General features: G+C 45.9%; 1 protein-coding gene across 5 annotated transcripts in view; it reads left to right on the forward strand.

Moving 5' to 3' along the window:
- Positions 1–22,735, forward strand: part of LOC117432008 (kinesin-like protein KIF21B) — a 67,175-nt gene that overhangs the window by 17,218 nt on the left and 27,222 nt on the right. For 4 of the 5 annotated variants that reach the window (XM_034053378.3, XM_059003782.1, XM_059003781.1 and 1 more), the window contains exons 2-26: positions 8,506–8,728; positions 9,040–9,222; positions 11,546–11,695; positions 12,178–12,312; positions 12,589–12,762; positions 12,933–13,048; positions 13,445–13,640; positions 14,412–14,601; positions 14,921–14,984; positions 15,077–15,292; positions 16,276–16,354; positions 16,908–17,031; positions 17,325–17,513; positions 18,094–18,293; positions 18,469–18,576; positions 19,001–19,069; positions 19,186–19,424; positions 19,708–19,855; positions 19,949–20,143; positions 20,432–20,533; positions 20,784–20,949; positions 21,283–21,343; positions 21,434–21,491; positions 21,871–22,076; positions 22,476–22,550. In XM_034053378.3, coding sequence (XP_033909269.3) covers positions 8,506–8,728; positions 9,040–9,222; positions 11,546–11,695; positions 12,178–12,312; positions 12,589–12,762; positions 12,933–13,048; positions 13,445–13,640; positions 14,412–14,601; positions 14,921–14,984; positions 15,077–15,292; positions 16,276–16,354; positions 16,908–17,031; positions 17,325–17,513; positions 18,094–18,293; positions 18,469–18,576; positions 19,001–19,069; positions 19,186–19,424; positions 19,708–19,855; positions 19,949–20,143; positions 20,432–20,533; positions 20,784–20,949; positions 21,283–21,343; positions 21,434–21,491; positions 21,871–22,076; positions 22,476–22,550 — 3,666 coding nt within the window. Of the gene's footprint in view, positions 1–6,528; positions 8,334–8,505; positions 8,729–9,039; positions 9,223–11,545; positions 11,696–12,177; positions 12,313–12,588; positions 12,763–12,932; positions 13,049–13,444; positions 13,641–14,411; positions 14,602–14,920; positions 14,985–15,076; positions 15,293–16,275; positions 16,355–16,907; positions 17,032–17,324; positions 17,514–18,093; positions 18,294–18,468; positions 18,577–19,000; positions 19,070–19,185; positions 19,425–19,707; positions 19,856–19,948; positions 20,144–20,431; positions 20,534–20,783; positions 20,950–21,282; positions 21,344–21,433; positions 21,492–21,870; positions 22,077–22,475; positions 22,551–22,735 lie in introns of those variants that run through there. The other variant, XM_034053387.3, reaches the window with a different exon arrangement.

Genomic DNA, 22,735 nt, shown 5'->3' on the forward strand with positions numbered 1-22,735 from the left:
TGTGAGAGTCGGCAGGGAGGGGGTTAAAACCTCCCTGCAAAGAAAAACTTGTGGGAATGCACCTTTTTGTTTAATTGATTTGCTTATTGTTTTGTTAATTGTTTAATTGTTTGATTATTAATGATTATCCACACCTGGGCTTTATTAGGGGTTTAAAAGGAGAGCAGGCAGTCTGTTCGGGGCTGCTGAGTGGAAGGAGGCAGTAGGTGCGCTGTCTCCGGGTAGCCAAATGAAGAGAGAGTAAGTGCTGTTTGTAGCAGTGTGTTTGTGAAGACGGGTAAACAGCTTAGCTGTCCCGCGTTAGTCAGGGTGTTTCCTGAAAGTCGAGTTAGTGCTCCAGAAGAGCTAGGTGTTATTTTGATTTTTGTATTTGTTGTGTTTTTGTTTATTAAAAAATTGCGCAAACGCGCTTAGAAAAATCCATTTCTGTGTGTCGGGTCGATTCTTAAAGGGGCAACGAACCCGAGTGGGTGGAGATCGTTTACAATATATATATATATATATATATATATATATATATATATATATATATATATATATATATATATATAAACAATATATTTTATAATGATTTTATGAATGCTAGTTCACAAAACGTGTGGTATCCCGCTTGCAGCTTGTTCAGAATACCGCCTCTAAAATTGTGGCTAAAACCAGGAAAAGTGAACATATTACCCCTGTTTTGGCCTCTTTACACTGGCTCCCTACACAGTATAGAATTGATTTTAAGATTTTGCTGTTAACTTACAAGGCCCTGAATGGATTAGCACCTAGTTTGCAGGAGTTACTGACCCCGTATCTTCCAAACCGCATTCTGCGATCACAGGATGGGGGCTGCTGGTTATTCCTAGGGTCAATAAAAGCAACACCTACTTTTATAAAATGGCTTTCTTATCTTAGTGCGTTGTAATGTAACTTTAAAGTTGCTGCTTTTGTATTATTATGTGTATCCTGTTATTTAAATATGTTATTTTAATGGTCTGAATATGGCAGTAAAATGACCCTCTTGATGTCAAAAGCTTCGCTGCAGTGATGGTTCTGTTAATCCAGTGTGGCTAAGATTTACTTAAATAACCCAGGTTTATACAAAGCTGAAGTATTTTACATACAGCAGGTGGCACAGTATGCAAATTCGCACATTGCGATAGTTCTGCTGTGAAAGAGGCTGCTGGGGAAGGGGAAGAAAGGGTCTGTAAGTCTTGTTTATCAGGACCTGTATGTAAAATACGTAGGAAACAATTGTTGTGATTAAATCGAGTCACTTGAATAAGTATAGATTCGTGCAATACAAGTAATCTGTGGGAGGTCTACTGCTATTGGGTCCTGTCAATACCTTTTGTTAGCTCTCCACTGCTTAACCAATCTGGCTTTAGAGAGCCAATAAAGTGTACAATGAAAAGAGACGTGTTTAATTAGCTGGATGTTAACAGCTTGGACTCCAGCAGCTGGGCAGTTTACTGGTACATTCAATTATGTTTATATGGGAGGCAGGCAGTGATAAAGGAGGCAGTGACTCCTGGGATCAGAGTCCAGCACAGTGTGAGACCCCTGAGCAAGACGTCTCGACTCCGGGGATCAGTCCAGCACTGTGTGAGACCCCTGAGCATGATGTCTCGACTCCTGGGATCAGAGTCCAGCACTGTGTGAGACCCCTGAGCAAGACGTCTCGACTCCTGGGATGAGTCCAGCACTGTGTGAGACCCCTGAGCAAGACGTCTCTACTCCTGGGATCAGTCCAGCACTGTGTGAGACCCCTGAGCAAGACGTCTCGACTCCTGGGATCAGTCCAGCACTGTGTGAGACCCCTGAGCAAGACGTCTCGACCCCTGGGATCAGTCCAGCACTGTGTGAGACCCCTGAGCAAGACGTCTCGACTCCTGGGATCAGTCCAGCACTGTGTGAGACCTCTGAGCAAGACGTCTCGACTCCTGGGATCAGAGTCCAGCACCGTATGAGACCCCTGAGCAAGACGTCTCAGCTGTAAAATGGGTCTCAGCTGTGCCATTTGAAATAAAAATAAAGAACTATCTGACTTCACTTCTCAGCCGATTTGGTCATGAAGAATTGCTTGTGGCTGTTCAAGCAGAATGAGGTCAGCACTGGTACAGGAGGAAGTGCAGAGGGGTTGGGGGAGTCACTCTCCTCTGAGTGACTGATCTTTGAAGTTAGAAGATTGGAACTGTTTCGAAAGGTCAGTTCCTTTCAAGGGCTGCACATAGCTATTTCTGTGCTTGTGTTTGAGAGAATAACAAATGGCCTTTTTTTATTTCGGATCTTTGCATTTCTGTATGAAGTGTGAGATGCCTCTCTTTTTGCTCAGATTCCAGTTTCTACGGGGGTGTGAAGAATGCTCTTTGTGTGGAAAAACTTCCCCAGACAGATAAATAATTGGAATTAGAGGAGGAAATCCTATTTCCTCCGCTAGCTTTTCCACACTCGAGGATTGATGTTGTTTTTCCCAGCTTCTGTGCTGGGCGGTGCCACTGGGTAGTAGCCCAGTAAAGATTGAAAAGACTGGGTCGAGGATGCAGACGGGTGCACTGCAGGGAACTCCTGGCCTGTGCTGGGCAGAGCCAGCTGAGCTGTATAAATCCATCAGGAGGTGGGCAGGACAGGGTGGCTGGTGTTTTTATTGTTTTACACTGATGTAACTTAAAACGTGAATATCGATGTTTCTTAAGAAACTGCACAGACGCCATTTCTTAATCAGTGTTAAGTTTATTTCATACATGGAGGGAAACCAGTCCAAGTATAGATCCGATTACCAGTTGTTACATCTTTTACATGACATTAAATACCCTTCTGCATAGGTGTCTCTCTCCTCCTCTTCCTATAACACTCAACCAATGGCAAAGGGACAATGCATTATTCCAGTCACTATGTACCATGTGCACTCCAATCAGGAAAAAACAAGTTTCTCTTGATTAGTTTATACAAATCTACAAATCTCTTATCAGCCCCTTTGAAGTGTCTGGCTCCTTCCAGATCCCCCTGAAGACTAGCTTTATGACCCCCTCATAAACCAGCTGTATATTCTAAGCAAAAACCTGTTTAATTAGTTTTATACCCCACAGTGGACTCCCCGAAGGGCAAACGTCTTTCATGTCAGGGCTGGAGGTCAAAGGACTTGTTTGTACAACCTTGTGCTGCTGGCCAGTCATTTGCTTTGACACAAAAGAATCATTTTCAGTTGTCATAACTTCAGGGTAACTTCTCTACCATATTGCCTTCAATTTACTTCTAATGTGCGGTTGTTTAAATATAGTTAAATATACGTTAACTTGGTGTTTTTCTCAGCTCTCTGCTACCATCCATTGCTCAATGAAGCTGCTATTATTTCTTGCTTGCTCGGAGTCAATGCAGTGCAAGTATCTATATACCCTGAGTATATAGCCAGCCTTCATCTATTATAGCAGTGCTTGCAGTTTTTTCTATCCAATATTAACTCACTTTTCAGAAAAATAACATGAATACAGCCGTCATTCCTCATGGTAGCAAACTGCTATTCAATACTTGTTCCATGTTTTCCAACATACACTGAGGGGAGGAAAGCTTGTAGGGTGGAAATCTAGTGTGTAAAAAACTAAAGGTAAAGCAGATTAGTGTTAATCTAGATCTGTGAACACCGGACATGTGTTTTTGGAGCAGTGGACAATCTATCAATCACTTAGTCACTCAATCCATCAAGAGTAATTGCTTCCAGATATCTTCAAGGGCAGCTAGAGTGGCAGAGCCTCCCAACTCTCCAGAATGTGCAACTGTAATTCATACTCAACCAGAGCAGGATTTCAGACTCTCATTGCATAGCAGTGTGAGCCATTCCAGGTTTAAGAGTTAACCTGTACCACAGATGTGTCGTGAGTCCAGTTGAGCTCATGCAAACTCATACTAATAGCTGGGATCTGTTAGCATTAGCTGGGGTTTAGGGTGTATGTGAATGGGTAACTCTTTCTAAACATAACATTGCAGCTTTTCTTGTTTCGTGCAATAGTGACTGTTACAGGAAGTGGTTAAATGGTCACGCTGGCTGTTCTCTAGTGATGAGGGTTTAAAAAGAGTGAACTTCCTTGTGTTTGTTTAACAGCTGAATGCAGGAGCGATAAAGAGAGACTCAAGATGTTTCAGTTTAGAGTGCCTGCATACAGATTTCAAACATTTTGAGAAACTATGGCACTTCAAACAAGCCAAAATCTAAGGGATTCGAGCACTGTTTACAGTTGCTGTCATAATAATATATAAATTTGTGAATTAGTCTGTGCTTTTTCTTGTCTGTTTCTGTATATGAACATGTTGGGCATAGTTGTCTGGTGGTCTTTTATGGGTGCTATATTGCGTTCATGTCATTCTTTGGAATATGTATCTTGCTTTTGGTAACAGCATTCTGAAATGAAAGTCACACAGGCAGCATATGCTTCAAATATATTTCTCCTTTGTAGTGAAGAAGATGACAGTGTAGCAGAGGAGCACGGCGGAGTGTTGTAGTGCTTGCAGAGTGAGATGTAACTTCAGGGACCTATTCGAAAGGAGAAATGGCCTGTAAACAGATAAACACCACTGGAACACTGAGTCACTGACGCTTGCATTGAATATGCCTCCAGCAACAAGAAGCACTATGGCAGTAAAACAGTCGGACTTGAGTCACCTAGACTAACATTACGACCTTTTAAAAAGCATGAATGTGAAAGGCAAGAATAAATAAATCCGCATCTGAGTGCGTTTCCTTACTAGTTGATCTTCAGTGCAGTGGTTCTGTAGTGGGACCGGGCCTGTGCAAGGGAAGCTGTAATGGTATGAGAATGTAGAATGTTATCACAGTGCACCATGGAATGGAATAGATAGTGGGGACCTCGTGCTACCCAATCAGTGCCACTGTGCTTTACTTGTTCTGAATCCCTTGTTCCCTTTGTGAATAACACTATAATAATGACCACCATGTGATTGTAATTAGAAATCCTTTCCACTGTACTGCTGGAGGATTAGTTTGCATGTCGCCGTTGAGCAAACGGGGATACAAGACTGTGTTGTACAACCAGTACATTTCTACAGTGCAAGCAAGGCTGACGATGGACAATGTAGACTGTGGACTCTGTCTACTCCACTTGCAGAAAGGAATGGGAAGAGATGGACTCTTATGCAGTGTCAATCTAATGGAGGTTGCAATGTAAGAAGCTGATTTTATTATCTCTGAGAACTGAGTCCTTGCAGTCTAATGAACTGAGTCCTTGGACCTCATCCCAGTTAGTTCTTCTGTCCAAACGTTGGCATGTAATTGCTCAGCCACACAACTGAGGCATTGTATCTCAGAAGCACTGGGATGTTAGATGGGGGTTGGGGGGGTGGGAGGGTTATTATATTTACATAAACGCGGATGTGTAGCCTGGGCTATTTTGGATTATTAGTTTGCATATTCGAGTGGCTGGTTTGGTTGCTATGGGAACATGTCTTTCTGACCTCCGAACCTAGCGTTTGAGTCTTGCCAAGAGGAGACAGAAGTGCATTGAGAGGCTCTCCAACACATCACCTGCAGTTAATGCTCTGTCATGCACACTCGCTGCTGGAGGCCAGTGCTGTCAGATTTTCCGGTCTCTATTGAGATGTCCTCCTTTACTTTGCGTTTCGCACATAACCCGGCTTCCCTCGTGTGTCGATGTGATGAGTAAACTGACCTTTAGATGTCTCCACGTCTTAAACAGATTAGTGTGGCTTACAGTTTCTCCCCTTCTTTTGCATGTCACTTTTTGTTTCAATGCAAAGAAAGAGTCTGAAGTTCACGAGTTATGAATGAATGCATGATTTCTGCTCTGCGCTTCCAGAGATGTATTTCTTTCACAGATCACTGACTTCCTGAAACTCGACCTGCAGCCCCTGTTACCTGCTTCTTTTGAATGTTCTCATTCACTGTAACAGGGAAGCATGGAGGTCTGTCCTTGTAGAATAAGAGAACGAGGTAGACGCTTCAGGCCATTGGGAGGATAGACAGGGCTATTGATGAAGAATGAGGGGTTAGACAAGGATTGACCGATCCTATCTAGGAGGGTCTGCCTATTTAACATGTAATGCAATGGCATGTGAGTGACTGTCTGTTTAACATGTGAGTGACTGTCTGTTTAACATGTGAGTGACTGTCTGTTTAACATGTAATGCAATGGCATGTGAGTGACTGTCTGTTTAACATGTAATGCAATGACATGTGAGTGACTGTCTGTTTAACATGTAATGCAATGGCATGTGAGTGACTGTCTGTTTAACATGTAATGCAATGGCATGTGAGTGACTGTCTGTTTAACATGTAATGCAATGACATGTGAGTGACTGTCTGTTTAACATGTAATGCAATGGCATGTGAGTGACTGTCTGTTTAACATGTAATGCAATGGCATGTGAGTGACTGTCTGTTTAACATGTAATGCAATGACATGTGAGTGACTGTCTTTTTTGAGTTCCCCCTGGGATGAAGAACGAGCCATATCTCCTGCATTAGGCTGGCGCTGGCTGTGCTGGACAGGGAGCAGTTTGTACTGTTTCTCCTTGATGAACAGTGATTCATGGATGGGCATTGTAAGAACTTGTTGGGCGTTAGCTGGGTACAGTACAGGGGCAGCAGATCACAATAGAAAAGTCCCTGGCTCAGTCATTTCCTGCTCCTGAAGGATCTTTACTGATCAAATCTGATGAATTTGACTGTGCTTGTGTCTGTGTAAAATAACCCTCCCTTACTCTGTACTGTATGTGCCTGCTGCCTTTCATGTCTTTCGTTGAACACAACCAGTAGGATACTGCATGAAGGTTAATCTGGGATTAAGATGAGACCCCCAAACCTGTATTACTCTTGTCCTGATGCAGTTTCAAACCCGGGCCTCCAGGGCTGAACGGATAGTAAATCAGCCACCAAGCCCCTCTATTTACATCACATTTTCACCAAAGTTGGCATGATCACTGCCTTGCATTGACATTGCCGTGAGTTTTTTTTTTGCTGTATTTGCTTGCTTCCTTTTTTATTTGTATTCCCTCTTCCCCCTAAGTGGCTGTAAGAGATGTCCTTGCTTTTTGTTTTCTTGCTCACAGTCCTGTTCCAGCCAGACTGCAGCTTACGTCTAGTCAGCTAATCAATCTCACAGATAACCTGCTGGCTGTGCGTTATAATAGAGCCTCGGGGTGGTGCTCCCGGATCTCACTGAGCGCCACGCGCATCGGAGAACGACGCTAATTATTTTAAAGATGCAGACTGTCTGGTCTTGTCTGCTCTCAAACAAAGTGGTGAGCGACTGTACGATCTGATCTGGACAAGTGAAAGGTGACCTTGTTTGAAAATGATGATAGCCTTTGGAGCACACTTTTTTTTTCAAGCCCCTTTGCTGGAGATGGGACCAATATATCTATCAATCAATCAATCAATCAATCTTTATTTTATATAGCGCCTTTCATAGTGGACCACCATCACAAAGTGCTTTACAAAATGCAGTAAGAACAAGAAAATCCATAATACTTTAAATACGGAGAAATGCATCATACATAGTAAAAAAAAAAAAAAAAAGCATAATACATTGAATACAGTATAAAGTGCATAATACATGATAGTAGCATAATACATGAAATAGTACATTAAATACAGTGGAAAGTGCATAATACATGATAGTAGCAGCAACACTAAGTACATCCGCATCCGGGAGGGAAAGGTAGGGACGGACTTTGGAGATGTTTTGAAGATGGTAGAAGGAAGATTTGACTGGTGGTTTTCATAGGATCTTACACACTAATTGCTGTTAAAATCTGTCCAAATATAAGTTGATCATATACATCAAATATGCTGTTTTTATCAGGTTTTTGCATTTGTTTGATTTCTGTTTGCTCTGCAGGACTTCTTGAAGACCAATGCTTTTCCATTACCGTCTCATTAGTTGCCAACAGATGACAATATTGTAAAGAGCCCCATTATTAGATCAATAGTCCTGCTAGTAGCTCGTTGATGGGTTCGGTGGCGTGCGTATCCTAGGAGCTCTGCTCTGCACAGCGTGCTTCAGCAAAGTGCAGGAAGCCAGTAAAGCAACAGGGGATCCAGGGAGCAATAAACCCGGGATGGGCAAAACACAACTGCTAATTCTCTCAGACGCTTTCTTCTCAGCAGTTTTAATTAACAAAACTTCTCATAAAAGAAGACACGCACAACTGCATTTGATAGTCTAGTCAAGCCAAGAAACACCTGCATAAGCACAGGAGCGCCTGGTAGCAGTCCTAAAGCAGCTGGGCTCTGGTGTTTTGGGATGTCTGTGGGACTGTTGCTCTGGAGTAAAGCATATAGGCGTGTGGTCATCAGAGCTGTCCTGCATTGGCAGGTAGTGTTATTTTCATAACTACTGTATTCCCCCTCAGTCTGTCTTTGTGTTACTGTATGTAATTTTAGGAGCAGCTTGTAAGCCCTGTGCATGGTTTACCTGTCTGAATATTAATGAATGATATATGTCTGTGTGGGTGTGACCTAACCTGGAGCCCTGTTCTTTATCTCAGGATCCGGCCTCAGATGGCCAAGGAGAAGATAGAAGGATGTCACATCTGTACGCTGGTGACCCCAGGGGAGCCCCAGGTGCTGCTGGGAAAGGACAAGGCTTTCACCTACGACTTTGTGTTTGACCGGGACTCCCAGCAGCATGAGATCTACAGTGCCTGCGTGGAGAAGCTCATTGAGGGCTGCTTTGAAGGCTACAACGCCACTGTGTTCGCTTATGGGCAGGTGAGCTCTGAAACCTGCACTTGCCTCTGCGGCAAACCAGACCTCAGCAGAATTGTATTCAGCCATTACAATGCTGGTAGGGTTGAAATGATTACATTGAGAATAAGGATATACACTAAACTTACAGGAAGATCACACACATCATTGTAGAGATCTATGTAAGCAGATGATTCAAGCAAGGTCATGAAAAGTATCAATTTACAGTCAGCAGCCACCACTGACGTGATCACGACTGCATTAAATAGGATTGCTGGTCCGTGGTGGTGTTTTCCTCTTGGCTTGTCCTGTCACTGTCGCCCCTCCCTCTGCAGACCGGGTCTGGGAAGACGTACACAATGGGGACGGGCTTCGACATGAACATCAGCGAGGAGGAGCAGGGCATCATCCCGCGGGCCATCAAGCACCTGTTCCAGGGGATCGAGCACCGCAAAGGGGAGGCACAGGAGCGGGGGGAGCAGGCACCCGAGTTCAAAGTTAGCGCGCAATTCTTAGAGGTAAGGCCGGGAAAGAGAGACAGTCCTGAGTGTGCAGGTTTTACTGATATTCTGTTTCCACTTTGCAAGCTAATGGGAAATATGGAAATAAGAATGTAGCATTCTTCTTTCCTTTTAGTTAACCAACTCTCTTTAAACGGTTACTGTGCTGCCCGGTGGAAGAGGGAGGGGATAGAGACTTGTATTTGGAGAATTAGTCTGGGTCAATTCACATGTATCTTAATTTAGTATTCCTTCAGCATCTTTTTCATTCCTTTTTTTTAGGCATGCATTTGATACAGCACTGTGTCATGTCCAAGTTCTGCCAGGACAATTATTTCTGAATATTATAGGCTTGGTGCTGTGTGATTGTACACTGTGTGCCCTTGTACAGCTTGTGTTTATGGTCTGTCTGCGTTGCCTTGGTTTCCTGGGGGAAGCAGGTGCCTGGCTGCAGTTTCTATTGTGTGAGAAGCTCTCAAGCAGATATGTCAGATAGATCAGTTCCTCTTCTTGCTGTCCACACTCAGGCTGGCTGGGATCATTGCGAAATGTGCTGCACTGCCAATGGGGGATGGTGGGCCTTAGCCCCCCGCAAAAACGAATTAGGGCTGTGTGGCAAAGTGGTAAGTGGTAGCAGGTGTATAGCAGGTGCAGTGCGGATACCGTAATTCCAAGAATCACACAGACAACAAAGTACGGGTGAAAATGTTTTAATGGTTTATAATCCAATGGTCTGATGACCTGCCAGTAAATAATAAAGAGCTGGCAATACACAACAATGTGTATTGCGCAGTGATGAAACAAAGGGTTGCAGTCCCGCAAATGAAAAACATGGTACAAAACACACACAATTAGACACACACGATCACTGTTCCAAAGTGAGTGCTCTCAGTGCTTGTGGTGAAGTACTATATAATACGTGCTTTTAGTGAAACAGGTGCTGATAACAATGTTTATTTGTGACGGTAGTGCAGTGGTGATCCGGTTTCGTGCTGGCCCTTGGCGACAGCTCCGGATTTGTGTTTAGCCGTCTGGTGATAACAAACACAGACAATTACTAAACAGACAAACAAACAAAACACTCACGAATTCTTTTCTTTTAATTATTTTGGGCAATCTCCCGGTCCTTCCAGTTTCCTCGTCAAAACCCAAGCGAAGGAAAAGATTTACAATTCTCTCCTTTTATGCGATTATGCATGACCCCTTGGTAAACGATTACAGCTGACTCTATTGCCTGCAGCTGCTACCTCGTTTACCTTCCAGGTCAATATATTCTCGCACTGGAGTCTCGTCTTTTTCCAGGCTGATTGACTTCCCGACCCAGGGAATGAACTGTCAGGACAACCTGTCCAAAGCCTTTCCCTTTCGCTACTTTGTATCCTCACAGGTCGAGAGGGAGATTTACGACCAGAACTCATTATATTTCCATCACAGGCTGTTACAGTTTTTTGGTGGGGAGGTAATTGTGTGATTAGGAGTCTGCCTGCACCAAACGCAGTTTGCAGCATTAAGTAGTAATTATGTTCTTGTGCTGCTTTGAAAGATAATTAGTTTAATGTTGAAAAGCTGGGTTGTGTATTCAGTAATTGTGTTTTTTTCTGCTAATCAGATATTGCTTTGCGTGGAAGAGCACTGTGTTGTTCTATCTACTTCATTTAGTTTGTTTTGAGGTGATGCAGGCCTTTGTGTAATAAGTTGTATGAGAGTGGTGACGCCTCAGTTAGAAATGTAGCTATATCCCTAAAGCTAATTCCCTAGAAAAAAAACAAAACACCCCCTGCTTGGGGATGTTTGCAGTTAGAATAAAAGCTGATTATGATGCTGATCAGTCACCTCTGGGTGTTGATGGCTCCCTTGGTGATTGTGAAGCTGACCAGTCTCCTCTGGGTGTTCATGTCGTTGCTGATTGTGAAGCTGATCAGTCTTCTCTGGGTGTTGATGGCTCCCTTGGTGATTGTGATGCTGATCAGTCTCCTCTGGGTGTTCATGTTGTTGGTGATTGTGAAGCTGATCAGTCTTCTCTGGGTGTTGATGGCTCCCTTGGTGATTGTGATGCTGATCAGTCTCCTCTGGGTGTTCATGTTGTTGGTGATTGTGATGCTGATCAGTCTCCTCTGGGTGTTGATGGCTCCCTTGGTGATTGTGATGCTGATCAGTCTCCTCTGGGTGTTCATGTTGTTGCTGATTGTGATGCTGATCAGTCTCCTCTGGGTGTTCATGTTGTTGGTGATTGTGATGCTGATCAGTCTCCTCTGGGTGTTCATGTTGTTGGTGATTGTGATGCTGATCAGTCTCCTGTGGATATTCATGGACTCCCTTGTTGGTGTTTGTGTGCCACCAGCTCTACAATGAGGAGATCCTGGACCTGTTTGACAGTGCGCGGGACCCAGACTCCCGTCACAGGAAGTCCAACATTAAAATCCATGAGGACAGCAGCGGAGGAATCTACACCAGCGGGGTGACGTCACGCCTGGTTCACTCCGAGGACGAGGTGAGTGTCTCTGCGAGAGCCACTGCAAGGGCCAAAGCTCAGGTCCCCAAGCACTGCGCTTCTGACAGGATCTCCAAGTCTCATTGAACGTGCACACTAATAGATAAGGAGGCAGATCCAAGACTTGCTCATTGTTTGAATGCAGAAACATATACATTCATTCATTGACAGATAACAGGATAGCGTACTTCAGTACCCTCTGTACATCCTTTGATGTGGCACTAGCACCCTCTGCTGTTCAGAAATAGCTATTTCTTTTGGGATTTTGGTACAAAATGTAGGCTTTTCCTCATTTCTCCAGTCTTTAAATAACTAATATATATATATATATATATATATATATATATATATATATATATATATATATATATATATATATATATTGGAAAGGAGAAAAACTCCTGTTAATTTTACATAATTAGAATAAACCATAGAAATATAGTCTGTTAATGTTTGTCTTATTGTTTTGAACCTGCTTGCAGCTGATTCAGTGTCTGAAGCTGGGCGCTCTGTCCCGCACCACGGCCAGCACGCAGATGAACGCTCAGAGCTCCCGCTCGCACGCCATCTTCACAATCCAGCTGTGCCAGATGAGAGTCTGCAAACGGCCGGGGCTGGTGAGTCAGGGAGGACTGAGCACACATTGTACACAGACTCACATTGTATAAAATGAACACATCATATACATTGCACATATTGTATACATCGTACACAGGCATACGCAGACACACAGGCACACAGACACAGGCATACACTGGTGCTTACATTACCATTTAATTATATTAAATTCACAATGTATGATTCCCAAGGGTAAAGTATAGAGGAAACAACAGGTAATTGCAGTTATTTCTTTTCCCATTCCTATACATTGTGCTGAATTCTTTTTGTTTCAGGCCAATGGCGAGATGAATGGCGTTTCGAATGGCCCGCTCACCCAGCCTGTGAGTGAATATGAGACTCTCAGCGCAAAGTTTCACTTCGTGGACCTGGCGGGATCGGAGCGGTTAAAAAGAACCGGGGCCACAGGAGAGCGGGCCAAGGAGGGCATCTCCATCAACTGTGGGCTGGTAACTATGTGGTGGTGCCTGCAGTAGTACTATCAGTTTCAGAATGTGTTCAGAAAGGGACTGTGGATTCAGCTGAGCTTCCCAAGACGATTGCTCACTGCGAGGGTTAGGGTGTTTGCATTTCAGCACTGCAGCTGCTGTCTCACTGAACTGCTTTGCTTGCCCGTCAGCTTGCCCTGGGGAATGTCATCAGTGCGCTGGGGGATCAGAGCAAGAAGAGCTGCCACGTGCCTTACAGGGACTCCAAACTAACACGACTGCTGCAGGACTCGCTGGGCGGGAACAGGTACCGTGAAACAAAATCTGCTGCCTTTCCAGCTGCGACCGGACAGTCGCTGTAAAGCTTTCTATTGCATTGCTGTGTGCACGTCTGAATGCAGTACCTGCGATGAATGTGGGATCTTGTGTCTCAAGTGATTTAAAAACAAAGTAATGTGTAACAGGATCTGTGTATTTGATTTTGACACGTGTGAAAGTGGGTGTGCCTGAGATATCCCAGCACACAGTTTGTGCTCTATTATGTGTCTGTGTGTGTGCATGTGTGTGTGTACAGTATGTGGTGTGTGCGTGTATGTGGTGTGTGCATGTTTATGTGTGTGTACAGTATGTGGTGTGTGCCTATCTATGTATGTGTACAGTATGCTCTTGCCAATGCTCTGACCTCTCCCCCCTCCCCCCGCAGTCGGACAGTGATGATCGCGTGTGTGAGCCCGTCGGACCGGGACTTCATGGAGACCCTGAATGCGCTGAATTACGCCAACCGTGCGCGCAACATTAAGAACAAGGTGGTAGTGAACCAGGACAAGACGAGCCAGCAGATCAGTGCACTGCGGGCCGAGATCGCTCGACTGCAGATGGAGCTCATGGAGTACAAGGCGGTGAGTGGAGCTCCGCAGGGACACAGAGCTCACAGTGTGGACTACCATCAGCAGGGTAGCACACGCCAGCACAGGGGACCCCAGAATAACTAGCAGCACACTGGTCACACACCCCCAGGTGCCTCTTTTACACAGCTATGCCTGGGCTCGAGTGAGAGATCCCTGCCTCTTTTACACAGCTCTGCCTGGGCTCGAGTGAGAGATCCCTGCCTCTTTTACACAGCTCTGCCTGGGCTCGAGTGAGAGATCCCTGCCTCTTTTACACAGCTCTGCCTGGGCTCGAGTGAGAGATCCCTGCCTCTTTTACACAGCTCTGCCTGGGCTTGATTGCTTGTTAATCATTCAATCGGGCCCAGGCACATTCTGCATGTGAACTGTTTTGGCAGGGAAGGCAATTAATCCTTCCCTGCCGACCTAAAACACCTGTGCAGAAATACATCCAAACATTTAAATATTAATAACCCAACACAACACAAAATTTACACAGGGGCAGGGTGTACCCTGCCACAGCCATATATAGCTCAAGAGCTATCTGCTGGACAGCCCTGCTATAAACTATTGCAGATAACCTTGGCATATCCAGGGATGGAAGTAAAACCCACATTGCATAGCAGTTTGATCCATTCCTGGTTTTACTATGAGTTTAATAAGGCTCACCTGAGCTTGTTACCTGTACACACTGGCTAATCAGACTGATTTTAAAAGCTGGAATAGGAGGAGCTGCTCTGCAATAGGAGTCTTATTCCCATCGCTGCTGTCTTCCTTGCGCAGGGGAAGCGTGTGGTCGGGGAGGACGGCTCGGAGGGTTTCAGCGACCTGTTCCAGGAGAACGCGATGCTGCAGAAGGAGAGTGACACCCTGAGGATGAGGGTCAAGGCCATGCAGGAGACCATCGACGCACTCAACAACCGCATCACACAGCTGCTGTCCAATGAGATCTGTCAGGTCCTAGCCAAAGCCGGTGAGCTGCCTGCCAGCCTCACTGAACTGAGCTGCCTGCCAGCCTCGCTGAACTGAGTTGACTACCTGCCTTAATTAACTCTTAGCTAGTTTATAGGAAATGCTCTGTTTCATGGATGTGTAAGATAGGCTCTTTGTTTAATTTAAAAATAAGTCTTGCTCTGCATTCGATTTCGTCATTGCATGTATCTATTTATACATGCAGCAGTTAATTGAATCGGATCTTTTTTATTAAGTTCTAAGTAATTTCTAAAGATGAACTCCCTTTTTTATTTTATTTTAAAAGGTTTTCTCTTTCTCGTTTAAAAAAAAAAAAACAGGCGATGGCAATGAAGAAATAGGTGCATTAATCCAGAACTACATCAGAGAAATCGAGGAGCTCAGGTAAACAACACTTCCATCTAAAGCACATTCGCAAGCATGTTGCCTGTGAGATACTCATTGTGAAAGTGGTGCCGGGTGGGCATGTTTTGCAGGAGCAAACTGCTAGAGAGTGAGGCGATGAACGAGTCTTTGCGGCGCAGCGTCTCTCGTCTGTCCTCCCGCTCGCCTTACGCAGCCGGACTGACCCCCATCGGAACCCCGGGCAGCCCTGCCGTCTCCATGGAGACACAGGCCTCTGACGTCATCAGGAGGGCGAAGCAAGACATCGAGAAGCTGAAGAAGAAAGAAAAGAAGCAGCGAAGGAAAAGGTACGTTAGAGACGTGAAGCAGAAACAGCAAGACACATGCCAAACTCAGCTCTAAACCTCTGTGGACTTGAATCCCAGTATAACCACAGTCTGATTCCAGTTTGAAAGTGCTTACATGCAGAATATATAGATGATTTGGGAATTGATTCCTTGAACAGCTGGCTTGAATCCGGTTAGACTATGCATGGGAACTGGATATCCACGTGATCTGTGGCAGGCACAGTGAGCTGCACGCCACACTCTCCTGTGGTTTAACTGGTTCTCAGGGTTTCACACATTCTCATTTTCATTTTAGATTTACTGCCGAGCACAGCAAAGTGTCATGAGCCTGAAAGCGCCTGTTATTATAATTATCACCTGACGTGTCTCCCCCTTGCCAGCCACGAGAATCCAAAGCTAAGACATGACTTTGGCAAACACTCAACACCCTGTCGTAAATCTGTGGGCTGTTACTGTCAGTGATTATTGCAGGGTGCAGCTGAGAAGCACTGCCATTCCATTACTTTAACCTGTAGAGCACGCTCCAGTATGCATGAAACGTTGTTGCAAGCAATTTGCATGGGAACCTTGGAGCAGGATCTATATCAGTGTATTGATATTTTAAATGAACATATAATCGTACAGTAACTGGTAGACTTTGGCTCAGGGTTGTTAAAGATCACGCGGTAGCTGGTAGATTTGGGCTCAGGGTGTTAAAGAAAAACAAGGTCAGTTATCAAGCCAGTAATGCCCTCTGCTGAAGTTATTAATGCTATTAAGAACCCAAATATCTGTTTGTCCTTTTTAATTTTGTTGGTTTTTGATATGCAGAGTTACAAGATTCTTAAGCCCTGTTAGCTTAGAAGGCATCTACCAGAGGATAGAGCTGGCGGAGGTCATACAGTGGGTGTGGTTTATAGTGGAGCCAGGTTTCAAGCCACTGTTCCTGAAGAAGTGGCTTTGTGTTCCCAGGGCTTAACTCTCACTCATGTTGTTGTCCGCAGCCCGGAGAAGGAGGGTTTCAAGAAGAGAGCTAAACTCCAGCATGAGAACGGGGAGGCGGAGTCCGATGAAGCGGAGGAGGTAACAGGTCTGGGTGGAGCGCTGCAGTGCCGTGCCAGTGATATACATGCCAGAAAATCAGTCAGCAGAACCTTTTTTACACAAGCACCCTTCGTGTCATCCTCCTATTACACACACAGAGCGTTTCTTATCACAACTCCCTTGAACTGAACAATCCTGCATGTTACATAATGAGTTCCTGGTGGTTCTGCATTGTTTCTAATAGCCCAGCGATCATCACTGTCCGACTGCAGGGGCGGGGAGGGTCAGAGCATTGACAGTCCCGTTAGAATGTTTGGGACATGTGAGTCTGGGGGGCGGGGCTAGATTCTCAAAGCTATTTACTCTAAATCATCATGAGCAAAAACTTAATACTTCATTCAAGAACCCCTGTTGTTTATTTCAGGTTTGGTAATGTTGATGGATGAGTTTCTTCAATTCTGCGGAATAGGAGTAAATAGCTTTGAAAAACTTTAAATCCCCCCAAAAATGAGAAAGTTAAAGCTGAATATTTAAGAAGTAAAGCATCAGTGTGAGGAGTGGTCCTGAGCTGTGTGCTGTGCTGTGCCCGCAGGAGGAAGAGCAGGAGGAGAGTGGCTGTGAGGAGGAGGAAGAGGAGGAGGGGGAGGGGAGAGAGGAGGAGGAGTACGAGAGCGAGGAGAGCCTGCAGGACTCCGACTCCGACTCCGAAGAGAAAGGTGAGAAGCTACTGTGGGATCACAATCCCAACCCAAACACACAGGAGCCCTGTAAACTGAGCACATCCCAGGCTGTGGGTGCTGTAAGGTGCAGCGATTGTCTTGCACTGTTTTGTGCTGCCTCCTCCTCCAAGAGAGAGTGTCTGAATAAGCAGCCACTGATGTTTAGGCCCTTTGAGGACAGCTGGCTCGTTCAGATCTCACTGTAGCCGGTTCCTTGTGCTACACTGATACTGAGCACCGTGGCATGTTATTGGCTGTTGTTCACGTGCTTCGTTCTTCATCTCTCCCAGATAACTACCAGGCGGACCTGGCTGAGCTGACGTGCGAGATCGAGATCAAGCAGAAGCTGATTGACGAGCTGGAGAACAGCCAGAAGAGGCTCCACACGCTGAAGCTGCAGTACGAGCAGAAACTCATCATGCTGCAAAACAAGATCCGAGACACCCAGCTGGAGAGGGACCGGGTGCTGCACAACCTCAGTGAGGAAAGGGGGGGCAGGGCGGGGCGGGGAGTGGAGAGCGGGGAACGGGGGGGGGGGGGGGGGGGGGGCGGTGGAGGAGGAGGTAAGCAGGGCGAAGGTTTAGCGGGAGCGGGGAACGGGGGTAAGGGGTGCAGGGGATCAGGAGGTGCTCTTAAATAACTTGTGCAGAAGCTTGTTTAAAGTGTAGTGCCCGTCATACAGATTTTAAAAACAGGTTAATAATGTAGCAGTGGCTTCCAGTTGCTCCATAACGCGATTCCATTCCACTACCACTTTCATTGTCATTATTAGTCTCTTAACTATGCCTCCTGATTACAGCATTATAAAGGGAGAGCACTGGACTCTTTCTATTGCATTGGTGTATCTCCTTTGTTATAAGATGCACGCTGGACTTCAGTTTAATGCTACGGGCTGACCCACAGGTGGAGTAACAGTGGCACCATGTGGCCAGACGAGTGCTTTGCACATTGAGCTTCTCTTCTAGCTGCGTTAGTCACAGTCCACCACCCCTCTACACCTGACTGAACTCTGGTCTCCGGTGTCTCTAACAACTGCGTTGTGTTTCTGCTGCTGCCCAGTGTCTATGGAGAACTACACAGAGGAGAAGGCCAGTAAGATCAAGTCGGACTACGAGAAGCGGCTAAAGGAGATGAACCGCGACCTGCAGAAGCTGCAGGCGGCGCAGAAGGAGCATGCGCGGCTCCTCAAGAACCAGACCCGCTACGAGAGGGAGCTCAAGAAGCTGCAGGGAGAAGTGGCTGAGATGAAGAGAGCCAAGGTGAGACTGAGCGAGACTGGGTGGCTAGGTATTGATTGAGGATAAAGTATTATAAGTTCAAAGAAAGAATGTGAACATACTGAAAGCCAGTGTAGTAATGCTGGATCTGCAGAGGTGTGTGATTGAGCCCTGCCTGCTGCCGGGAGCTCTCTGAACGGCTTTGCTTGTTACGCAGGTTGCTCTGATGAAGCAGATGAAGGAGGAGCAGCAGAGGAGGAGGCTGATCGAGGCCAAGCGAAATCGCGAGATCGCCCAGCTGAAGAAGGAGCAGCGCAGGCAGGAGGTGAGCTCACAGCACCCCCGGGGAATGGGGAGGGGGCCCCACTCCCCAGGGTCCCACTCCCCGAGCCCCACTCCACAAAGCCCTGCTCCCCAGGGCCCCACTCCCAGGGCCCCACTCCCCGAGCCCCACTCCTCAAAGCCCCGCTCCCCAAGGCCCCACTTCTCGAGCCCCACTCCCCAGGGCCCCACTCCCCAGGGCCCCACTTTCCAGATGCAAAAGAAGGCAGAATAGTGTGAGAGTTTATGTGAGTCGACGGCAGCTTTTTGGGAATTTGTACCCATTGTATTCCTCCCTGCCCTGGAGGGGCCCATGCGGAACATGGTCCTAGCCACCTCTTGGGAATGCATGTGTGAATGCCACTGGTGTTCTGACTGTGAATTCAAAATCAGCTGTTTAACTTTGCATTTCTGATTTTATTATTTAGTATCAAATTCGAACTCTGGAGTCGCAAAAGAGGCAACAAGAAATAGTTCTGAAAAGGAAAACTCAGGAGGTGAGAATGAACTATTAACAAGCACTAAGCTTGTTCAAAAGGGAGTCTTTAATTGAATGAATACCTACTGCATTAAGTTTTTTAACAGGGTTTTGTGTGAATGGATTGCACTGCAGGTCTCCGCTCTGCGCCGGCTCACCAAGCCCATGTCGGACCGGGTTGCAGGCCGGGTCAGTCGGCGCCTCAACACCCTGGACTCGGGTGCGGAGCTGTCTGCCAGCACCACCTCCTCAGAGCCCGAGTCTGCGCGCTCCGTTTCCAACATCGTGCGGCAGTGGAACAAGAAGATGAACGGATACGTGGGGGAGCCCGAGCCAGCGGTCAATGGAGCGGTCAACGGGGCCCGCACCCCCAGGTCAGGAGGACTGCCCTGCCCACAAACACTGACTCTACTCACTCACTCACTCGCTCACTCACTCACTCACTGTCTGTTTCTCTGTGCTTTCAACTCTCTTTCTGTCGTTTGGTAACCCTTTCTTTTATTTATTCTTTTTCCTATCCCTTTTTTAGTCCTTCTTTTTGTATATTTCCTTTTACCATTACTATCTTTCTCCCATCTATACCTCCAAGATTGCTCCTTGTAAGCATGAATTTAGAGGAGTCACATCCCCCTTCTCTGCCTGTGTTCCTCTTTGCAGGAAGAAGTTCCAGAGGAAGGGGGTGGGCGGCAGCTTTGCCAAGGTGGCTCGGCAGAAGTGGCAGGCTTTGGAGCGCCGGATCATGGACATAGTCATGCAGAGAATGACCATCACTAACATGGAGGCAGACATGGACCGGCTCATCAAGGTATCTGCCTCTGTCCAGGACTCCTCTGTCACTGAGTACCTCCTGGTGCTGTGAAGCTCGAAAGCTGATGCGTGTAAACTATGTGCTTCCCAGAAACGTGAGGAGCTGGCGGTGCAGCAGGAGGCGCTGCTGAGGAAGAGGGAGAAATTCCTGAACGACCCGCTGGAGGACGAGAAGCCCCTGCAGGAGATGAACGAGGAGATTGAGGTCCTGAACGCCAACATCGACTACATCAACGATAGTCTCTCTGACTGCCAGGCCACCATCATGCAGATCGAGGAGACCAAGGTGAGTGACACCGTGCAGTGGTCATGACTGTATATGCTGCATGCCCTTTACAGCCCATGGAACCAGACCATGGCAAAGGACACTGCACTGAAAATCAGGCCAGTTATCTAGCAGGAAACAAACGCTGTTATGAACCAGATTTGAGTTGTGTTTTGAAGACTATTTCAAATGCTTGCATCCCTGAGCTTTTTAATTAAGTAATTAGGTTATAATGAACGAGTTACTACTCATTTGAGATCACGCCTGTGATTGGACTGATCTGATTGTTTAAATCGACTGGTTTTGCAGGACGAGCTGGATTCTGTGGACACCTCGGTGGTCATCAGTTCCTGCTCCCTGGCAGAAGCGCGCCACCTGCTGGATCACTTCCTCAAGGCGTCAATTGAAAAGGTAAGACTGCTCAGTATCTGTATATTGACAAGGTAATGTGCCGCATGCATCTGTATGTAGCTGCCGCTGCAGGTCATTACTGATGGATTACTGTGCTCTGCATGGGCTTCTATTCTCCAGCATTGACTGGATAGTGAGACCCTGCTCTTCTTGGTGTCTTATAGTATTGCTGAAGAGATGGTGAACAACACTGATGATTTGGTTTTATATTGGTCCCATTGTAAGTGCTGCCTCCCTCTGGTGTGCTCAGGGTCTGCAGGTGGCCCAGAAGGAAACTCAGATCAGACTGCTGGAGGGTCGGCTCAGACAGACGGACATGACCGGCTCTGCACAGAACCACATGATCCTGGACGCTCTGCGGGAGAAGGCGGAGTGCATCCCGGAGCTGCAAGCGCTCATCCACAACGTGCAGCAAGGTGGGGTTATTGTTATTAACACCAGCGCCTTCAGTGATCCCAGTGTAATACAAAATACAAAAATTAATAAACAGGACCAAATAAATAGTGCCATCCCTTTTGCAGTTTTCCCATGGTAAAAACATGCATATACCATAGTGCTAACCTGTATAATTCACCTTCCCACACCTCTCTGGGCTTTACAATGCTTACCTATGGTACTGTAGCTGCCATGTGACATAACAAGTTGGAAACACTGCCATCTAGTGGTTATAAATGTGTGATGCGTGCCCACAGTATTGTGCACGTGTGTTGACTGTGTATTCCATGACCCGTTTGTGTGTGTCTCTCCAGAAAACGGATACGCCAGCACAGACGAGGAGGTGTCTGAGTTCAGCCAGGCTTCTGAGGGGAGGTGGGTGTCTGTTTAACAGCAGGGCATACACTCTGTTTGGATTCTAAGCTCTGCAATGCAGGGACCCTAATGCCTTTTCTATTCTTTCAGTTTCTCACAGTCCTTTACCTTGAAGGTGTCTGCAAGCCAAGATGATTTTAAGCTAAAGGTAGGAACTTTACAATGTGACCTATGTTATAAAAACCAGCATGTAATGATGTAATCAAGTGCTTGATCCTGCTTGACAGTATCTAAGTTACACACACACACACACACACACACACACACACACACACACACACACACACACACACACACACATACACACACAGATACTACACATTACAGAATTATAGGAATCCACATATCTTTTTGCAAGAGTTAAATAATCTAGTGCTTCTGAGATGTATGTATTTATACAGGGAGTGTTAGAAGCACAGGTTAAAAGTCCAAAATAATGTTCCTCCACCGTCTGAAGGGTGGCACAGTGCTACAGTGGGGTGATTCTGTGAAAGCTCAGAGCCTGACGGTGTCCCTGTGCATTTCAGAATGAGCCGAAGCTGTCTGTCCAGATGAAAGCTGTCTCTGCAGAGTACTTGGGCCCGTCTCTGGACGTGTCCTCCAGGAACATGGCCAAGTCCCTGGCGTCTCTCAGCGAGATCCGAGAGAACGGAGTCGTCTTCTCCAGCAGGGACTCGTACAGCAGAGACAAGGTGTCCCGCACCATCAGCCTCCCAATCCGGGGGAACACCTTGTGAGTGACGCCAGAGCCTCTTACTGAGTCATAGCAAAGAAAGACACATTTACAATTGTGCAACAAAACTGAACTAAACCTCTGCTCTGAAACAAACTGATTGTGACAAAATCAAAACAAAGTACCCACGTACTTTAAAATGCAATAGATCCCATTTTAAAATGCAATAGATCCCATTTTAAAATGCAATAGATCCCATTTTAAAATGCAATAGATACCTGTTTAAAATGCAATAGATACCTGTTTAAAATGCAATAGATACCTGTTTAAAATGCAATAGATACCTGTTTAGTTCTAGTAAGCTCAAAGTAATTGTGCATGTTTTTAACATTTGCCACACTTGATAATAATAAAATACATAAAACATATTTTTAAATGCACCCTTTTGAATGATATCAGTCCTAGGCAGTCAAGGGGACCCGAGACTTCTCCACTAAACAGAAGAAAGTCCTATGACCGAGGACAGCCGTACAGGTAACTGGGAGCAGGGCATTGTATTCATGGATAAGGTGATCGATGTGGGCTAGGATACATTAGTATGCATGTGTATTCAGCAACATTAATGTGATTTACATATAAAAGAAAATGTAAGTTGGATTTAGCTGATATTTTCTTCTTGGGCTTCTGCTATACAGTACTTTGGGGATGTGCCACACATT

This window comes from Acipenser ruthenus, chromosome 29, assembly GCF_902713425.1.
Source record: "Acipenser ruthenus chromosome 29, fAciRut3.2 maternal haplotype, whole genome shotgun sequence".
NCBI lineage: Eukaryota > Metazoa > Chordata > Actinopteri > Acipenseriformes > Acipenseridae > Acipenser > Acipenser ruthenus.